At 38.9% G+C, this 18099-nt stretch overlaps 1 protein-coding gene across 2 annotated transcripts in view; it reads left to right on the top strand.

Moving 5' to 3' along the window:
- The window catches only part of CRY1 (cryptochrome circadian regulator 1), a 100492-nt gene extending 85884 nt beyond the window's left edge, over window positions 1-14608 (top strand). Inside the window, exons 4-13 of one of the 2 annotated variants that reach the window (XM_004373794.1) lie at window positions 84-268; window positions 660-748; window positions 1709-1849; window positions 1929-2240; window positions 3598-3749; window positions 3974-4176; window positions 4283-4378; window positions 12939-13010; window positions 13084-13187; window positions 13966-14608. In XM_004373794.1, coding sequence (XP_004373851.1) covers window positions 84-268; window positions 660-748; window positions 1709-1849; window positions 1929-2240; window positions 3598-3749; window positions 3974-4176; window positions 4283-4378; window positions 12939-13010; window positions 13084-13187 — 1354 coding nt within the window. In that variant the 3' untranslated portion in view covers window positions 13966-14608. Of the gene's footprint in view, window positions 1-83; window positions 269-659; window positions 749-1708; window positions 1850-1928; window positions 2241-3597; window positions 3750-3973; window positions 4177-4282; window positions 4379-12938; window positions 13011-13083 lie in introns of both variants that reach the window. The other variant, XM_023729014.1, reaches the window with a different exon arrangement.
- The last annotated feature ends 3491 nt before the right edge of the window (window positions 14609-18099 follow it).

The following is an 18099-nucleotide window of genomic DNA, read 5'->3' as shown; positions in this document are numbered from 1 at the left end:
GATTTTAAGCCTTTCAGAGCTTATCAACCAAAGCATATTGTTATTTTTTTATAGTAACTGCATTTTACTAACTCTTATAATAGGATCATAGAACTCAATGGTGGACAACCACCTTTAACTTACAAAAGATTCCAGACTCTCATCAGCAAAATGGAACCGCTAGAGATACCAGAAGAGACAATTACTTCAGAAGTGATAGAAAAGTGCACGACTCCTCTGTCTGATGACCATGATGAGAAATACGGAGTCCCTTCACTGGAAGAACTAGGTGAGTGTAAACTGTAATAAATGTGGAACTTGAGTTAATAAATCACAAATCATTCAGAAAATCCCACTTCTGATTCTGTCATGTATTCACAACTAAATACTAAAAGAAGAAGAAAGAAAAAAAAATGCTCTTAAATTAAGAAGTGATAAATCTGTACATTATTCACATGTTCTATAAACATATGATCTATCATTATCGCCTTAAAATGTAGGTTCAGAATAATAGAGACTAAGTCAAATACTCTATATGTGAGAGCCTATCCAGAGCCCAAAAATAATTTTTATGCTACTCCCATAATTTTTCTGCAAAGTAATTTGTTTTCCTAATTATTGCAGTTAAGTAAAAATTATTTTAGTTTCAGAAGAATGATATTTTTTTTTAATTTTTTTAGGTTTTGATACAGATGGCCTACCCTCTGCAGTGTGGCCAGGTGGAGAAACTGAAGCACTTACACGTTTGGAAAGGCATTTGGAAAGAAAAGTAAGATAATACAGAGAATATAGCCATGCTCATATTTCCAAACTGACATTTTGAAAATAATATTTCACTGTTTTTAATAAAATAAAAACTAGACTGTGGAAGAAGGAGAACTGAGGGAAAATAGTTGTGTTGTTGTTGTTAGGTGCCATAGAATCAGTTCTGACTCAGAGCAACTCCATGTACAACAGAATGAAACACTGCCTGGTAGTGCATCATCCTCACAGTTTTCGTTATGCTTGAGCCTGTTGTTGTGGCCGCTGTGTCAGTCCGTCTCATGAGGGTCTTCCTCTTTTTCGCTGACCCTCTACTTTACCAAGTATGATGTCCTCCTCTAGGGACTGGTCTCTCCTGATAACATGTCCAGAGTACATGAGATGAAGTCTTGCCATCCTTGCTTCTAAGGAGCATTCTGGCTGTACTTCTTCCAAGACAGATTTGTTTGTTCTTCTGGCAGTCCGTGGTACATTCAGTATTCTTCTCCAACACCGTAATTCAAAGGCAAACCTAACTGAACAACTTTCTTTCCTCATTTAAATATCTTTCGCCATCCTCTTCTAATTACTGCCTTTTAGCTACTACCCATACCCTCTATTTCTTTCTGCCTATGCTGGTATCTAATGACGATAACTTTGAAGCTGAGATAGAGTTCTTCTCTTTCACCTTTACCTCATTGGACTTAAGAGTGTCAGCGAGACAGGTTGAGGCACTCTCAGCCTTGTGTTGGGAATTTGAAGGTGACTTGTTTCACATAACTGTGTGCCGTACGAGGATGGCTGAAAGAAAAGAATGCTCACTTTCATCCTTTCTTATTTTTATTAAAACATGTCATTTGTAGCTGGGATAATAATAAGATTTTATTCCCTAAGAACTACATAACTTTAAAAACAAATCTCAATTTTGACCATTTTTTTGAAATGGAAAAAGCAGTTAGCTAATGTAATTCTTTATGTATGTTTTCAGGCTTGGGTGGCAAACTTTGAAAGACCCCGTATGAATGCAAATTCCCTGCTTGCAAGTCCTACTGGACTCAGTCCTTATCTCCGATTTGGTTGTTTGTCATGTCGACTGTTTTACTTCAAACTAACAGATCTCTACAAAAAGGTATTATCTAAAACTAGAGCATATTTTTCAAAATACTTTTTAAAAAATTGCCTGATTATACTTTGCTTTTTAATCTTAGGTAAAGAAGAACAGTTCTCCTCCCCTTTCTCTTTATGGGCAGCTATTATGGCGTGAATTTTTCTATACAGCAGCAACAAATAATCCACGCTTTGATAAAATGGAAGGAAACCCTATCTGTGTTCAAATTCCTTGGGATAAGAATCCTGAGGCATTAGCCAAATGGGCAGAAGGCCGAACAGGTTTTCCGTGGATTGATGCCATTATGACACAACTTCGTCAAGAGGGTTGGATTCACCATTTAGCCAGACATGCTGTTGCTTGCTTCTTGACACGAGGTGACCTGTGGATTAGTTGGGAAGAAGGAATGAAGGTAAGTGTACTTTTAACTAATGTAGCATGGTATTATTTTGAAGGAATCCTACCTTATTAAAACAAATTCTAGAAGTTGTCTATTATGTAGATTCATTTATAGTCTAGTTTTTTAGTGGATAAAGCATTTAATTACCACACTTTTGCAGCACATGATGGTATTGTCAGACAGGTAAAGTGGTGAAAACTGATTAAACTGATTAAAGTCATTTCAATGGCTAAACTAGCCTAGTCTGTCAGGGGAACTCTAAGATTGACGCTCTGGGCTTATTGGATAGATAGCTTTATAGGTGATCATTTCTGTCACCAAAAAGGATTCACCCAAGAGTTCTTAAAAATAGTGAATTCCTATTATAAATTTAAATATAAATCATTTCACCTTGCTTCACCATCACAGCTTTTTAGGAATATTTCTGGTGGTACAATGGTTAAGTGCTGGGCTGCTAACCAAAACATCAGTAGTTCAAACCCACGAACTGCTCTGCTGGAGAAAGATTTGAAAGTCTGCTTCTGTAAAGATTCACAACCTTGGAAATCTACTCTGTCCTATAAGGTCATTATGAGTAGAAATTGACTTGACTGAAACAGATTTGGTTTTCTGGTTTTAAAGTGAGGCATACTACATTTTGTGGTATCATCTTATGGTTATATGTAACAGGACTTATGTATGTGTTTTACCCTCTTGGCTATGTTATTCATTTTTCCTATTTGAGGACCATTTCTTGATTCTGTGTTATTTTGCATCTCTTATATTTCCTAGTACAAAGTTGTACATGAAGTAGATGTACAGCACACACTTAATGAATTTTTTAAAAATCTTTTTTTTTATTCTGTTTTCCCTTTTGGATCAAGGAATTCCAGATTTAAACTATATGACACTAGTAAAGTTTTAAAGATCATTTATATTCGGGTGCTCCCTTTATGTAAACCAGTGTACCAAGCTTCTAAGTTTTGGTGTTATTTATATGGTAGCATTTTTGCTTTCTTGAAAGTATTTTATTGCTTTTTGGGTTTTGTTTTTTAAATTTTTTTAATCCCTTTGTATCCCATCTTATCTTTTTAAATCAGTGACTTCAGTAATCATTTTACCCTTCCCTCCCCCTCATAACACTGCAGAAGTTAGAAAGGTAAATTTTATTCAGAAATCTACTCATTGCCAATATGCTTCTTTCCCTGAAATGACTCATTATAGAATTTTGTGTGACAGAACATAGACAAGGAAACTAATCTTGGAATGTTTAATTTCACAGTTGTGTGCTAGATTTTCTTTGCCTTGACTTTTGACCTACAATGGCCTGGAAAATGCTTGCTTTGAAATTATGTGTGTGCAGACTAATCGGTTACTGTTACTTCTGAAGGTATTTGAAGAATTACTGCTTGATGCAGATTGGAGCATAAATGCTGGAAGTTGGATGTGGCTGTCTTGTAGTTCCTTTTTCCAACAGTTTTTTCACTGTTACTGTCCTGTTGGTTTTGGTAGGAGAACAGATCCCAATGGAGACTATATCAGGTAAATAAGTATGATTATTATTCAGTTTGGAATAGCATATTCAGGAAGAGCTTTTCATGTTTAAGCAACACTTAAAATATTCATAATGGGCTGCAGAGATCAGGAGAAGGGTAAACAGATCACTTAAATGATATTGATTTGATTTTGGTTGTGCATAGATAATAGGTTGTTATAATTTGCTTACAGTACATTTTAATAATGATTTTTCTTCTTTATCCTAAAAGACGTTATTTGCCTGTCCTGAGAGGCTTCCCTGCAAAATACATCTATGATCCCTGGAATGCACCAGAAGGTATCCAGAAGGTAGCCAAATGTTCGATAGGAGTTAATTATCCTAAACCAATGGTGAACCATGCTGAGGCAAGCCGTTTGAATATTGAAAGGATGAAGCAGATCTATCAGCAACTTTCACGATACAGAGGACTAGGTATGTCAGTAACTCTCTTTAATCAGTGTTTCTTCAGCAGCTGGCTATGTACGTACCCTTGAATTTTATCTTGATCGTAATTTAAGAGGATATTTTTTCCCTTTAGGTCTTCTTGCATCAGTGCCTTCTAATCCTAATGGGAATGGAGGTCTCATGGGCTATTCACCTGGAGAAAATATCCCAGGTTGTAGCAGCAATGGAAGTAAGTGAAAAGGAACTTCCTGTACTTTCTAACACAAATGATAATCAGATATGTTTATTGAACTTCACTGTAATATGTTTTAGAAAACCTATCTTTAAAATTAGTATGCTGGGTTTTTTGTACACATGCATACACGCTCACACAAACACATAACACACACATCCTCTCACTCCATTAGGGATGTTTTAGAGATGAAAAGCATCATTACATGTAGTAGAATTTACATCGAGTTAAAGATCTTGTAAAGATATTATAAACTTAAGGAAGAGAGCAGATTTTTAAAGGGTAAAATGAAATTCAAATTTCATGTTTTTAGAATGCTCTTTTTCCCCCTACATGTCTGCAGTTTGTCATTCTGTGGGGGCTTGTGTGTTGCTGTGATGCTGGAAGCTATGCCACCAGTATTCAAATACCAGCAGGGTCACCCATGGTGAACAGGTTTCAACTGAGCTTCCAGACTAAAACAGACTAGGGAAAAGGACCCTGGTGGTCTACTTCTGAAAAGAAGGAGCCAGTGAAAACCTTAAGAATAGCAGCGGAACATTGTCTAATATAGTGCCAGAAGATGAGTCCCTCGGGTTGGAAGGCTCTCAAAAGACGCCTGGGGAAGCGCTGCCTCCTCAAATTAGAGTCCACCTTAATGATGTGGATGGAGTCAAGCTTTCGGGACCTTCATTTGCTGGTGTGGCATGACTCAAAATGAGAAGAAACAGCGCAAACATCCATTAATAATTGCAACGTGGAATGTACAAAGTATGAATCTAGGAAAATTGGAAATTGTCAGAAATGAAATGCATAAAGATCAATATCCTAAGCATTACTGAGCTGAAATGGATTGGTATTGGCCATTTTGAATCGGAGAGTCATGTGGTCTGATATGCCAGGAATGACACTTTGAAGAGGAATGGTGATGCATTCATCATCAAAAAGAACATTTCAAGATGTGTCCTGAAGTACAGCACTGTCAGTGATAGGATAATATCCATAAGCTATAAGGAAGACCAGTTAATACAGCTATTATCCAAATTTATGCACCAACCACTACCAGCCAAAGGTGAAGAAATTAAAGACTTTTACCAAGTTCTACTGTCTGAAATTGATCAAACATGCAGTCAGTATGCATTGATAATTACTGGTAATTAGAATGCAAAAGTTGGAAACGAAGAAGGATTGGTAATTGAAAAATATGGCCTGGTGATAGAAACGATGTTGGAGATCACCTGATAGAATTTTGCAAGACCAACAACTTCTTCGTTGCAAATACCTGTCTTCAACAACATAAACAACGTCTGTACACATGGACCTCACCAGGTGGAACGTATAGGAATTAAATTGACTACATCTGTGGAAGGAGACAATGGAAAAGCTTAATATCATCAGTCAGAACAAGGCCAGGGGCCAACTGCAGAACAGACCATCAGTTGCTCATATGCAAATTCAAGTTGGAACTGAAGAAAATTAGAACAAGTCCACGAGAGCCAAAGTATGACCTTGAGTATATCCCACCTGAATTTATTGACTGTCTCTGATGCGTTGAACACTAAGGACCAAAGACCAGTCCCTGGAGAAGGGAAAAAAAGTAGAAGGTTAGCAAAAAAGAGGAAAGACCCTCAACAAGATGGATTGACAGCGTGTGCAACAATGGGCTCAAGCATAACAATGATTGTGAGGATGGCAGGGTTTCGTTCTGTTGTACGTAGCAGCACTATGAGTTGGAACCGACTCGACGACACCTAACAACAGCAATATTATTTTTTACTCTCTTTAGGTACACATCAGTTATAAGATAATTAGTTAAAAAGGCCAGTGGCCCTATGAAAACTGCCAAAAGATTTGCCATACACATGCATAGGGCCTCTAGTCCTTCTGCATATGAGTTTTTTCTTACGAAGTCTGGTCTGTGATAGTTTTGTATTACCGCATAAATTCTTAGTACATGTGATAGTAATAATGTCTAAGAAGGCAGTTTATTTGGGGAATAAATCATTATATCAGTTTTCTAAGGCTATAAGCAAAAATAGCATGAAGCTGCTTTCAGGGGACATCTAGGTCAATTGGCATGACAAAGTTTATTAAGAAAACGTTCTGCATCCTACTTTGGTGAGTGGCGTCTGGGGTCTTAAAAGCTACCGAGTGGCCATCTAAGATGCATCAGTTGGTCCAGGAGAATGAAGAACACCAAAGTCACAAGGAAAGCATTAGCCCAGGAGACAGAAAGGGCCACATAAACCAGAGACTGCAACAGCCTGAGACCAGAAGAACTAGATGGTGCCCGGCTACCACCAATGACTGCCCTGACGGGGAACACAACAGAGAGTCCCTGTTGGAGCAGGAGAAAACTGGGGAGCATAACTCAAATTCTGGTGAAAAGACCAGACTTAATGGTCTGACTGAGACTGGGGGAACCCCCGAGAGCATAGCCCCCAAACTTTCTGTCAACCCAGCACTAAAACCATTTCCGAGGCAAACTCTTCAGTCAAAGATTAGACTGGACTGTGGGACATAAAACAATACTCGTCAAGAGTGTACTTCTTAGCTCAAGTAGACACATGAGACTAAATAGGCACCTCCTGTCTGGAGGTGAGATGAGAAGGCAGAGAGGGTTGGGAGCTGGTTGAATGGACACAGGAAATCGGGTGGAAAGGAGGAATGTGCTGTCGCATTATAGGGAGAGCAGTTAGGGTCACATAACAATGTATGTATAAATTTTTGTATGAGAGACTAACTTGAAGTGTAAACTTTCACTTAAAGTACAATAAAATAAAATTTTAAAAAATAGCATGAGGCTAATGAATTTGGTTAAAAACAAGGCAGCATTTGTGGAATGGTTATAAAAAAAAGATCAGATGTTCTAAATTGGTATTAAGAATAAAACCCTTTTAAAAAATTGAACCTTTTGAATTCAGAAATGTCCTGCATTCTTATGGGAGCATGTATTTTATCCTCCAAGAATTAGTTTATGGAGAAAGGAACAAAGGCACTCACATTTTAACTGCCTAACTTGTGCTAGTACTAGAAAACTTCACAATACATTTTCATAGTACTTTCTCACAATAACTTTTTCACATTCTTACAATAACCTTCTGAGGTGGTGGTGGTGGAATTCTCATTTCATGGTTGGGAAAAATAAGCCTGGAAAGGTCAGGTAACTTAACCAAAGTTTCACAATTACTAGGGAGTTCAGCTAACATTCAGGTCCAGATCTGACTAACCTCAAAGCTCATATTGTTTCCCTGTATCACTGAGCCTCCCCTGCAAATGTAACACCTGTACTTCAGAAGTGTTCTTTCTCAGTGTCTCCTACAGTTTGAAGTAGAATTCAACAAGGTATTATTTCAAAAGTTCTTTCAAGTCTCCTGTTCAGTTCACAGACTGCCTTGTCAGCCCACAGAGGAGGGGGATGCACAGGAGCTCTGTGAAGCACTAAGATAACAGGCATCTAGCAGAGGGACAGGAAGCAACAGGCTTTCCAAGTGCCTGGCTAATGGACAATGCTGGCATATACTGCTTCTTAGTCCATTCTATTCAGTATCCTTTATTTGAAGTTACCTTCAAAAGCTAATCATGGTAGCAAGTTAAATTGGAATAATTTTTCTTCACAAATTTGTAACGTATGGTAGTTTATATATAATAGAAGAATTCAAAAATCTTGAACTATTTGTAACATACTTTGTAGCTAGGTGCTATGAGGCCTTCAAAAGACATAGAAGATATAAAAGCCACATAAAGCTTATAGTCTAAATGAGGTATGGAGAGGAAACGAAAACAAATGAAAAACGGGATACATCTTAGGTGCTGCCTCTGCATGAAATTGAAGAAAGGGAGAGATCATTGAGGGCTGAAGGAACTGGGGAATTTTTCTTGGATGAAGAGTGTCAGTAGCATTTGGGTAGGCAGATGAGGGAGAGAGCATTATAGACCTAGAAATGGGAATAATTGTGGAAAGACCTGTAGAATTTGGAGTAAGCTGTTAAGCATTTCTTCTCTCAGGTTTCTGCCCCTTTTGAAAGGACTTAACGTACTTCTAAGGCATATTCCTTCGTGCCCTGTGCTTATCCTATCTGTAAGCTTTTATTTTTACTTATTTATTTTTTAATTTTATTGTGTTTTAAGTGAAAGTTTACAGCACAAATTAGTTTCTCATTAAAAAAATTTCTCATTAAAAAACACAAAGTGTTTTGTGACATTGGTTGCAGTCCCCGCAATGTGTCAGCACTCTCCCCCTTTCTACCCTGGGTTCCCCGTGTCCATTCGTCCAGTGTTCCTGTCCCTTCCTGCCTTCTTGTCTTTGCTTTTGGGCAGGTGTTGCCCATGATAAACATGTATTATTGTTTGTTTTATAAGCCTTTCTAATCTTTGGTTGAAAGGTGGACATAGGGAATGGCTTCAGTTCTGAGTTAGCATGGTGTTAGTTTAGTTTCGTCTCTGTCAGACCAGTAAGTCTGGTCTTTTTTTGTGAATTTGAATTTTGTTTTACATTTTTCTGCCTCTCTGTCCAGGACCCTCTATGGGGATCCCTGTCAAAGCGGTCAGTGGTGGTAGCCAGACACCATCTAGCTCAGGCTGGTGGAGGCTGTGGTTCATGTGGTCCATTAGTCCTTTGGACAAATATTTTCCTTGTTTCTTTGGCTTTTTTTCCATTCTCCTTTGCTCTGGACGGGATGGGACCAATAGATGTATCTTAGATGGCTGCTTGCAAGCTTTTAAAACCCCAGATGCTACTCACCACAGTAGGGTATAGAACATTTTCTTTCTGAACTGTGTTATGCCAATTGACCTAGATGTCCCCCAAGACTTGTAGGCTTTTATTTTATAGTGCTTTACAAGGCCCATCAAAGGGCAAGATTCTTTATGACTTTTCTTAGATTTCTAAAGGACTGGAGCATTCTTAATCTCTGCAGTACAAATTACATTTTTCTCCCCTTGTTTTAACCATTTTTCTTTCGTTATCTATACTTTTTTCTCCTCAGGAAAGGAATAAGCTGTACACAGATGTCTTAAAGTACTTGTGTTCTTATAATAAAACAGACTACAATATGTTTAGTATAGAAATGTGCTCCAGTTTTTATTTTAATTTTTAGTTTTTTTATTATTATTAAATACCTGTTCATCAGCATAACTAATTATTAGGGAAATGCAAATTAAAACCTCTATGAGATACCACTTCACACCCACTTAGGGCAACCAACTGTCTCTGATTGCCCAGGATTGAATGGTTTTCTAGGAATTGAGACTTCCAGTACTAAAACTTGGAAAGTTCCAGGCACAGTGTGACAGATTGGTCACCTGACACCCGCTAGAGTGGTTAAAGTAAAAAATACAGACAAGTGTTGTAGAGGATATGGAGAAACTGGAACCCTCATATATTGCTAGGGTGGGGTTATGGGGTACAACCACTCAGGAAGATAATTTGGCAGTTTCTTAAAAAGTTAAACATAAATCTACCATTTAAAAAAAAACATTGCCGTTGAGTTAATCCCAATTAACGGCGAACCCTGGCGTGTCAGAGTCGAACTGTGCTCCATAGGGTTTTCTCTGGCTGATTTTTTGGAAATACATCATCAGACCTTTCTCCTAAGGTGTCTCTGGGTAGACTCAAACCATCAACCTTTTGGTTAACAGCCAAGTTTGCGCCACCCAGGGAATCTGAAATCTACCAAGCCATGGTGAAACAGTGGTTAAGAGATTAGCTGCTAACCAGAAAGGTCAGCAGTTCGAATCTACCACCAGCTCCTTGGAAACCCTATGGGGCAGTTCTCCTCTGTCCTGTAGGGTCGCTATGAGTTGGAATCGACTTGACGACAATAGGTTCAGTTTTTTGGTTACCCAAGAGAGATGAAAACATATATTTACACAAATACCTGTATGTGAATGTTCACTGAAGCTTTACTTATAAAAAGTGGAAGCAATTTATATATCTCATCAGCTGGCAAATAATCAAAAACCAAACTCAAACCCACTGCCATCAGTTCGATTCCGATTTATAGCGACCCTATAGGACAGAGTAGAACTGCCCTCATAGGGTTTCCAAGAAGCGACTGGTGGATTCAAACTGCTGACTTTTTGGTTAGCAGCTGAACATAAAATGTGGCATATTCATACAATGAGGTATTATTCAGCCACAAAAAGGAACAAAATACTGATACATGCTATAACATAGATGAACCTCAAAAATATTATGCTAAGTTAAAGAAGCCAGATACAAAAGACCACATACTGCATGATTCCATATATATGAAATGTCCAGAAAAGGCAAAGCTTTAGAGACAGATTACTGGTGTCCTGAGACTCAGGGTAGGAATAGAAATTGAATACAAATGGACATAAGGTATCTTTTGAGGGGGATGGAAATGTTCTGCAACCGGATTGTGTTGATGGTTGTGCAACTCTGTAAATTTACTAAAAATCATTGAATTGTATGCTTAAAATGGGTGAATTTTATGGTTTGTAAATTATACCACAAAACTGTTTTAAAAAATACCTGGTCACTGTACAGAATTTAGAAAACTCAGAAAAAAATAGAAAAGAGGAAGAACAGAAATCACCCCCAATTCCATCCAATAGAGACAGTCTCTATTAAAATTTTGGTATATTACCTTTTGATATATTTCCCCCACAGTAAGTTTTAAGTCAGAATTTTATAAATGAAAAATCCTTTTAGTGCTACTGACAACATAACACGAGGGGAAAGTGATCAGATAAACTTTTCACCCTTAAAAAACTTTGTTTTATTTTAACCAAGAAATACTTTTTTAAAACAATTTGCTTTCACTCTAGGGTATACTCTTGGCATTCTGAAATTAACTCCTGTAATGATCCTGAAGACACATGAATATGGGGACTTGTGATTTTTGTGAATGACTAAGCAAGTAACAGGCCTATTGATCAGCAATGCTCTGTTCTTCACTCACTGTCTCTTGCACTGTTCTGCTCATGAAAATATAATTTACATTTTACAGGGAAGTTATAGGCTATAGTAGTATAAATTTAGGGACTCGGGATGATCTTAAGTGCCTACCTACTACCATATAGCTCTCTAAAGAAATACAATACCACCTTAAGGAAATGTCCAAAGTATTTATTGAGCTTATTAATTTCCTCTGTTCCACCCAAGAGGTGATCACTCTCCTTATTTCTAATACTGTAGCTGAGTGTTGCCCTTTTTTGAACTTTATAGAAATTGAATCATGTATTTTTTCTTCTTTTGTATGTACCTTCTTTTGCTTAATATTTTGTTTTTGAAATTCATTCTCATTTATCTTAGAATTGATGAAATTGAGAACAGAGGCCTAAGATGATCGGTTTATGACTTGGCCCATGGGCCATCTTTATGAATATTCCAGTAAAATTGACTTTTCCTTCATCAAAGTCCCCATTGTATCCTGTACCAACATCCATCCAGGCACCTAATAACACTTCTTTTTACTTGGTGATTTGAATACCTGTCTCACCCTACTAGACTGTGAGCCCCTTGTGGTCTTTCTGCACCCCATGGCTTAGTAATATATTTGTATCCCTAGTACCTGTTATAAGTCACTAGCATAAATTGGCACTAGCAAATGTGTGTGGTATGAGTAAATATGGTAATTGAACATGTATTTGTAGAAGTTTTAAATAGTGCTGTACAACGCTGTACAGCAACAAGTGTCACTGTTAGGGGAAGCCCAGTCGATGGTAAGATTAGGAGTAACACCATTCACCGGTGAATTTGCCATAGTCTGTAGTCTGTCAGCCTTATAAGTCCAAAAAAATGACGTTTTCAGTATAATTAGAGATAATCATTCTATGAATGACAGACTGGAAGTTTAAAAATCATATGAATTGAGGTATCAGTAAGGATCACTATGTTGTTAATTTATGGTGGGAGATATCGCTTCCCAGTGATGAAAGGCCTCATCCCTGGCCCAGGGCATCTACTTTCCCAGTGTTGATGTATCCAAGATATATTCTGTTCAGGCCATGAGGTGGCCTTTCCAGGGACTAGAATGCTTGTATTTTCCCATCATCTGGACAAACTGATAAAAACTGTTTCTCTAAAACCTATTTTTCTGTGCTAGCCAACCCATTCTCCTCTTACATTGTTTCTTTTTAGGAGGGTTGCTATAACTGATCAGGCTAGGAAACTTCCCTATAGTCTGTGTCTCCTCCCAGATGTGTGATTTGCACTGTTCAACTCTTATCTGGCAGACCCTTATTCCCCATCTCCAAGGCCGTATGTTTTGGAGGGGCTGGGAAGGAGGACTGTAGAAAGGGAGGGACAAGAGGTGTATCGCACTGTTTCCCCTATTTTTGCCTTCATGGTTAAGTTTCTAATAGTCATTCAGTAAAATATTTTTTAGAAAATGATTTTCAGTGATTTTGCCTTTGAACTGTCAACCTTTCTATGAGCCTAAATTTCCTGATTTGGGCATGTGATTTTTGGTTCATATGGAGAATTGAGATTTGGTCCTAAAAGCATAAAAGGCCTTAAATGTAAATACTAAAAATTGGATATAAAGTTTTAATACATACAAGTTGGCATTTAGTTGAAGTAATTTTATTGTGTTTTGAATACTAACAGGTTGCCCTCAAGGGAATGGTATTTTACATTATGCTCACAGAGACAGCCAGCAAGCTCACCTGTTAAAGCAAGGTAAGAAGGAAGCATTCGAGCATGCTGTTCTTTTCACCTTCTCTATATTAAACAGACATTTTTAAATGTGTAGGAAGAAGTCCCACAGGCACTGGTGTCAGCAGTGGGAAGCGTCCTAGTCAAGAAGAGGAGACCCAGAGTATCGGTCCCAAAGTCCAGCGGCAGAGCGCTAATTAGGTAAGATTTTAGAGCCTAATTTCTTGCTTTATGTACAGTTAATGTACATTAAGATGATTTCCAAAGTAAAATTAATCTCTACTTTCAAAACAGAATCTGAGGCATAAATTTTTAAGTGATTGTTATAAAACCAGTTAGTTATTAGACAAGAGAAGTGAGCCTGGACTGGAAAAAGTGCTGCACTCAGTTTTCTGGTCATCCTGAATCCATGATCTTTAAACTTGAAAAGCTTATAATTTTGTGCTCAAGTTTTTTTCTTAGAAAGGTATCTTTTTCATTTCCTTACTATGTGACCATAAGTCTAAAACAATTAAAGTGGCCTTTTTATTTTAGTGGGATTCTTATAATCTCCTTGTGTACTTTTCCCCAAATCTTTGCCTCTTAAGTGTTTCTAAATTTCATTTATCTTCTGTGATGCTTATAAAATCTAAATTCTTCTCAGTTTTAAGTTTTTAAAACTGCTAGCCCAGTTCGGAAGTATCAAAAATCTACGCCTATATCCAGATCTAATTAGATTTGGTATAATATTTTGTGATTTAAATGAATGTGAAGAAAATATTTATACAGTGCATTTGCCAGTTTTTAAAGACTTCTTATTTCTTCAGTTATCTTAAACTATATTTTTTATCACTTAGTTTTTTATGCCTACCTAAATTAGATTGTAAATTTATTGAGTATAGGATTGGTAAACACACATGAAATTTTTATTATTTAATTCCCTGCAATCAGGCTTTACTCAGTTTTATTTTGTTTTGTTTTTTTCCCCCTTAAACCACAGAAAACATTCAGGAAGAATACTGTTGCAACTGAAATTGGTGGAGAGTTCAGTGCTTTTTCAGTTTAATTATTTTAAAATGTTCATTGATGGAATGGAAACCAGTTACATTTTGAAATGCGTTGTTTTTACTGACATTTCTGTGGTTTTTAACTTTTTAATGAATTTCACATAGGACAAATGGTGATTTGTATATAAGGAACTTGGTAAAAGAATTTGCTTACTGTAAATATAAATAGTCACAATTAGTATAGACCCATCAATATATTTTTGATAATTTTTCATGTATGGCAAAAGTTAAAGTTGCAAACTGATACTCTGATATAAAATCATAGTTTTGCGAGTCAGTGTGGGAAAATAGGAGGTTTTTAGACTTTCTTAAAAGACTGTCAGAATTTTAGGACAGAATTTTCTTCCAATCATTGTTTGTTTGATCTAAATTTGCACCCTTTGATAATAATGTTTTAGAAAACGTGTGTAATCAAAATTGGTAGTTGTAGCCTCTATTAAGACAGACGGTGTGTTTTAAAGCTTCATGTATACCTGTTTTGACCCATGAAAGTAATCATGTGTTAAGTTCTTATCTCCCTTTCTTTGTTTGTTTACAGCTAAAGTGACCTTGTTAATTAAACTATATACAAATATGGACTCTTTGTGTATTTGGTGGTTTAATCTTCTTTTTTTTTTTTTCTTTCTTTATTCTTTGGGAAGTGGAAGAGCATGGATTGGTATGTGAGACGTAATTATAAATTACAGAAACAGATTCTATAAGAATCTATGAGAAATGCTGTCTTAGGCTGGGTTCTCTAGAGAAGCAAAACCAGTAAAGTGTATAAATATATATATAGAGAGAGATTATATCAAGGAAACAGCTCACGCGATTCTAGAGGCTAGAATGTCCCAAGTCCATAGATCAGGGTAGAGGCCTCTCCTGAGTCACACAGCCACAAATGCTGGCAAGGCCAAGATCGGCAGGTCAGAGAGCAGGGCTCCCACTCACAGGCTGTATAGATCGACGAATCCCAGGTTCAGCAGATAAGCTGATAGCTCAAGTTCCAAGAACGGGAGATGAGACGACAGGAAGCAGCCACAGGATCCAGAGAGAGCAAAAAGCCAGAACGTCTGCTTATATTCACATGCGGGCCATACTCCCAAGGAGACTCCCTTTCATCTGATTGGCTACTCACAGTATATTCAGTCATGGGAGTGATTACATTAAAACACTGAGAATCATGGCCCAGCCAAGTTGACACACAATCTTAACCATCACAGTCCACCCCTTGTCAACTTGGCATATGTACACATCTCCTTAAACCATACATAATCTCTGAATAAAGACAATTAGAAAGTCATACTTGCACCTAACATGATACAACTAACTAGCCCCGTTCACAGCTTATATTTTATAAGTGAAGGAAACAAAAATATTTGATGCACACATACAAAGTAGAAATACTCATAACAATTATAGTCCCTGTTTCTGTAACTGGTCACGTGGCCGTAACTGGTATTTAGAACTACCTTCTTCCACCAGCCATTCTGTATTCCCTTTGCCCTCAGCAAGCACTTTGGCTGGTTGTAGTTCTTTGCCTGGTGGGGTGACCCAAACCTTCATTCCTGAAGGGTCTGTGTCATTAGTAGTCATGTCAGAATGACTTTGCTGTAGTTTACCATTGACTTTAATCACAGGGCATGGTAGTACTAAGAGACGCCCCAAGGAATCTCCTGCATTCCAGACATACTCTCCTTTACCTCCATTATGTAATATCAGTCTGATTTCTTCTTGGTAATCAGGATCAATCACACCAGCCAGTATGGTAACTCCCTTCTTTGCCTGTTGATCCAGAGGCATAAGGAGCCCAAAGTGGCCAGGTGGCATTCTTAACTTCCAGTTCAATGGAATCAGTGATGCGTCTCCAGGTAGGAGCATTCCTCCCTTTGGAACTAAGACCTCTAGGCCTGCAGAGCATAAGGTCGAGGGGACAGGAAGCAAAAATCTTGCAAGTAGGTCACTAGGGGTAATAGTGAGTGGTGCCACTCCCATTTCCACCCCTTGATTCCTGGACCCGTGAATCCTGGCTATGGGAGAAACAGCACCATATATTGGATTCTGGTTTAAAGCATATACAGCCTCCTGGAGAACATTGCCCCAACCCTGCAAGGTATTGCCACCTAGCTGGCACCATAATTGTGTCTTTAGAAGGCCATTCCATCGTTCTATCAAGCCAGCTGCTTCAGGATGATGGGGAACATGGTAAGACCAGTGAATTCCATGAGCATGGGCCCACTGCCGCACTTCATTTGCTGTGAAGTGAGTCCCTTGATCTGAGGCAATGCTTGTGTGGGATACCATGACGGTGGATAAGGCATTCTGTAAGTCCACGGATGGTAGTTTTGGCAGAAGCATTGCATGCAGGGAAGGCAAATCCATATCCAGAGTAAGTGTCTATTCCAGTAAGGACAAAACGCTGCCCTTTCCATGATGGAAGTGGTCCAATGTAATCAGCTTGCCTCCAGGTTGCTAGCTGATCACCTTGAGGGATGGTGCCATATCGGGGACTCAGTGTTGGTCTCTGCAGAGGCTGTGGCCAAGTCGGCCTTGGTGAGTGGAAGTCCCTGTTGCTTGGCCCATGCATAAACTCCACGCCTGCCACCATGGCCACTTTGTTCATGAGCCCATTGAGCAGTGACAGGAGTAGCTGGGGAAAGAGGATGACTGGTTTCCACGGAATGCGTCTTCCTATCCACTTGATTGTAAAATCCTCCTCTGCTGAGGTCACCCTTTGGTGAGCATTCACATGAGACACAAATATCTTCACTTCTTTAGCCCATTCGGAGAGATCTATCCACATACCTCTGCCCCATAAAGCCTTGTCTCCAATTTTCCAACCATGTTCCTTCCAAGTACCTGACCATCCAGCCAAACCATTGGCCACAGCCCATGAATCTATATAATAGCACATCTGGCCATTTCTCCTTCCAAGCAAAGTGAACAACCATGTGCACTGCTCAAAGTTCTGCCGGCTGAGAGGATTTCCCTTCACCACTGTCCTTCAAGGAGGTCCCAGAAAGGGGCTGTAGTGCTACCGCAGTCCACTTTCGAGTGGCGCCTGCATATCGTGCAGAACCATCTGTAAACCAGGCACGGGTTTTCTCTTCCTCAGTCAACTGATCATAAGGAACTCCCCATGAGGCCATAGGTGTAGACTGGGAGATGGAAGGTAATGTGACAGGAGTGGAGACCATGGGCATTTGGGCCACTTCCTCATGCAACTTACTTGTGCCTTTGGGTCCTGCTCAGGCACAATCTCGAATATACCGCTTCCATTTAATGATGGAGTGCTGCTGTGCACGTCCAACTTTATGGCTCTGTGGGTCAGACAACACCCAGTTCATGATGGGCAGCTTAGGCCTCATGGTGACTTGGTGTCCCATGGTTAAGCGTTCAGTCTCTACTAAGGCCCAGTAACAAGCCAAAAGTTGTTTCTCAAAAGGAGAGTAGTTACCTGGAGAGAATGGCAGAGCTTTGCTTCAAAATCCTAAGGGTCTGCGCTGTGATTCACCAAAAGGGGCCTGCCGAAGACTCCAAACAGCATCTCTATCTGCCACTGACACTTCAAGCACCATTGGATCAGCTGGATCATATGGTCCAAGTGGCAGAGCAGCTTGCACAGCAGCCTGAACCTTGTTGCAGAGCCTTCTCTTGTTCTGGTCCCCACTCGAAACTAGCAGCTTTTCAAGTCACTTGATAAATAGGCCGGAGTAGCACACCCAATGAGGAATATGTTGCCTCCAAAATCCAAAGAGGCCCACTAGGCTTTGTGCCTCCTTTTTAGTTGTGGGAGCAGCAAGATGCAATAACTTATCCTTCACTTTAGAAGGAATGTCTCAACATGCCCCACACCACTGGACACCTAGAAATTTCACTGAAGTGGAAGGTGCCTGAATTTTTGTGGGATTAATCTCCCACCCTCTAGCACGCAAATGTATTACCAATAAGTCCAGAGTCATTGACACTTCTTCCTTTCTAGCTTCAATCAGCATAATGTCATCAGTGTAATGGACCAATGTGATGTCTTGTGGAAGGGAAAGGCGATCAAGGTCCCTGCGGACTAAATTATGACATAGGGCTGGAGA

This window comes from Trichechus manatus, unplaced genomic scaffold (genome assembly GCF_000243295.1).
Source record: "Trichechus manatus latirostris isolate Lorelei unplaced genomic scaffold, TriManLat1.0 scaffold00027, whole genome shotgun sequence".
In the NCBI taxonomy this organism is placed as follows: Eukaryota; Metazoa; Chordata; class Mammalia; order Sirenia; family Trichechidae; genus Trichechus; species Trichechus manatus.
The sequence above is the reverse complement of the archived record's forward strand: the minus strand, read 5'-3'. Positions and strand labels throughout refer to the sequence as shown.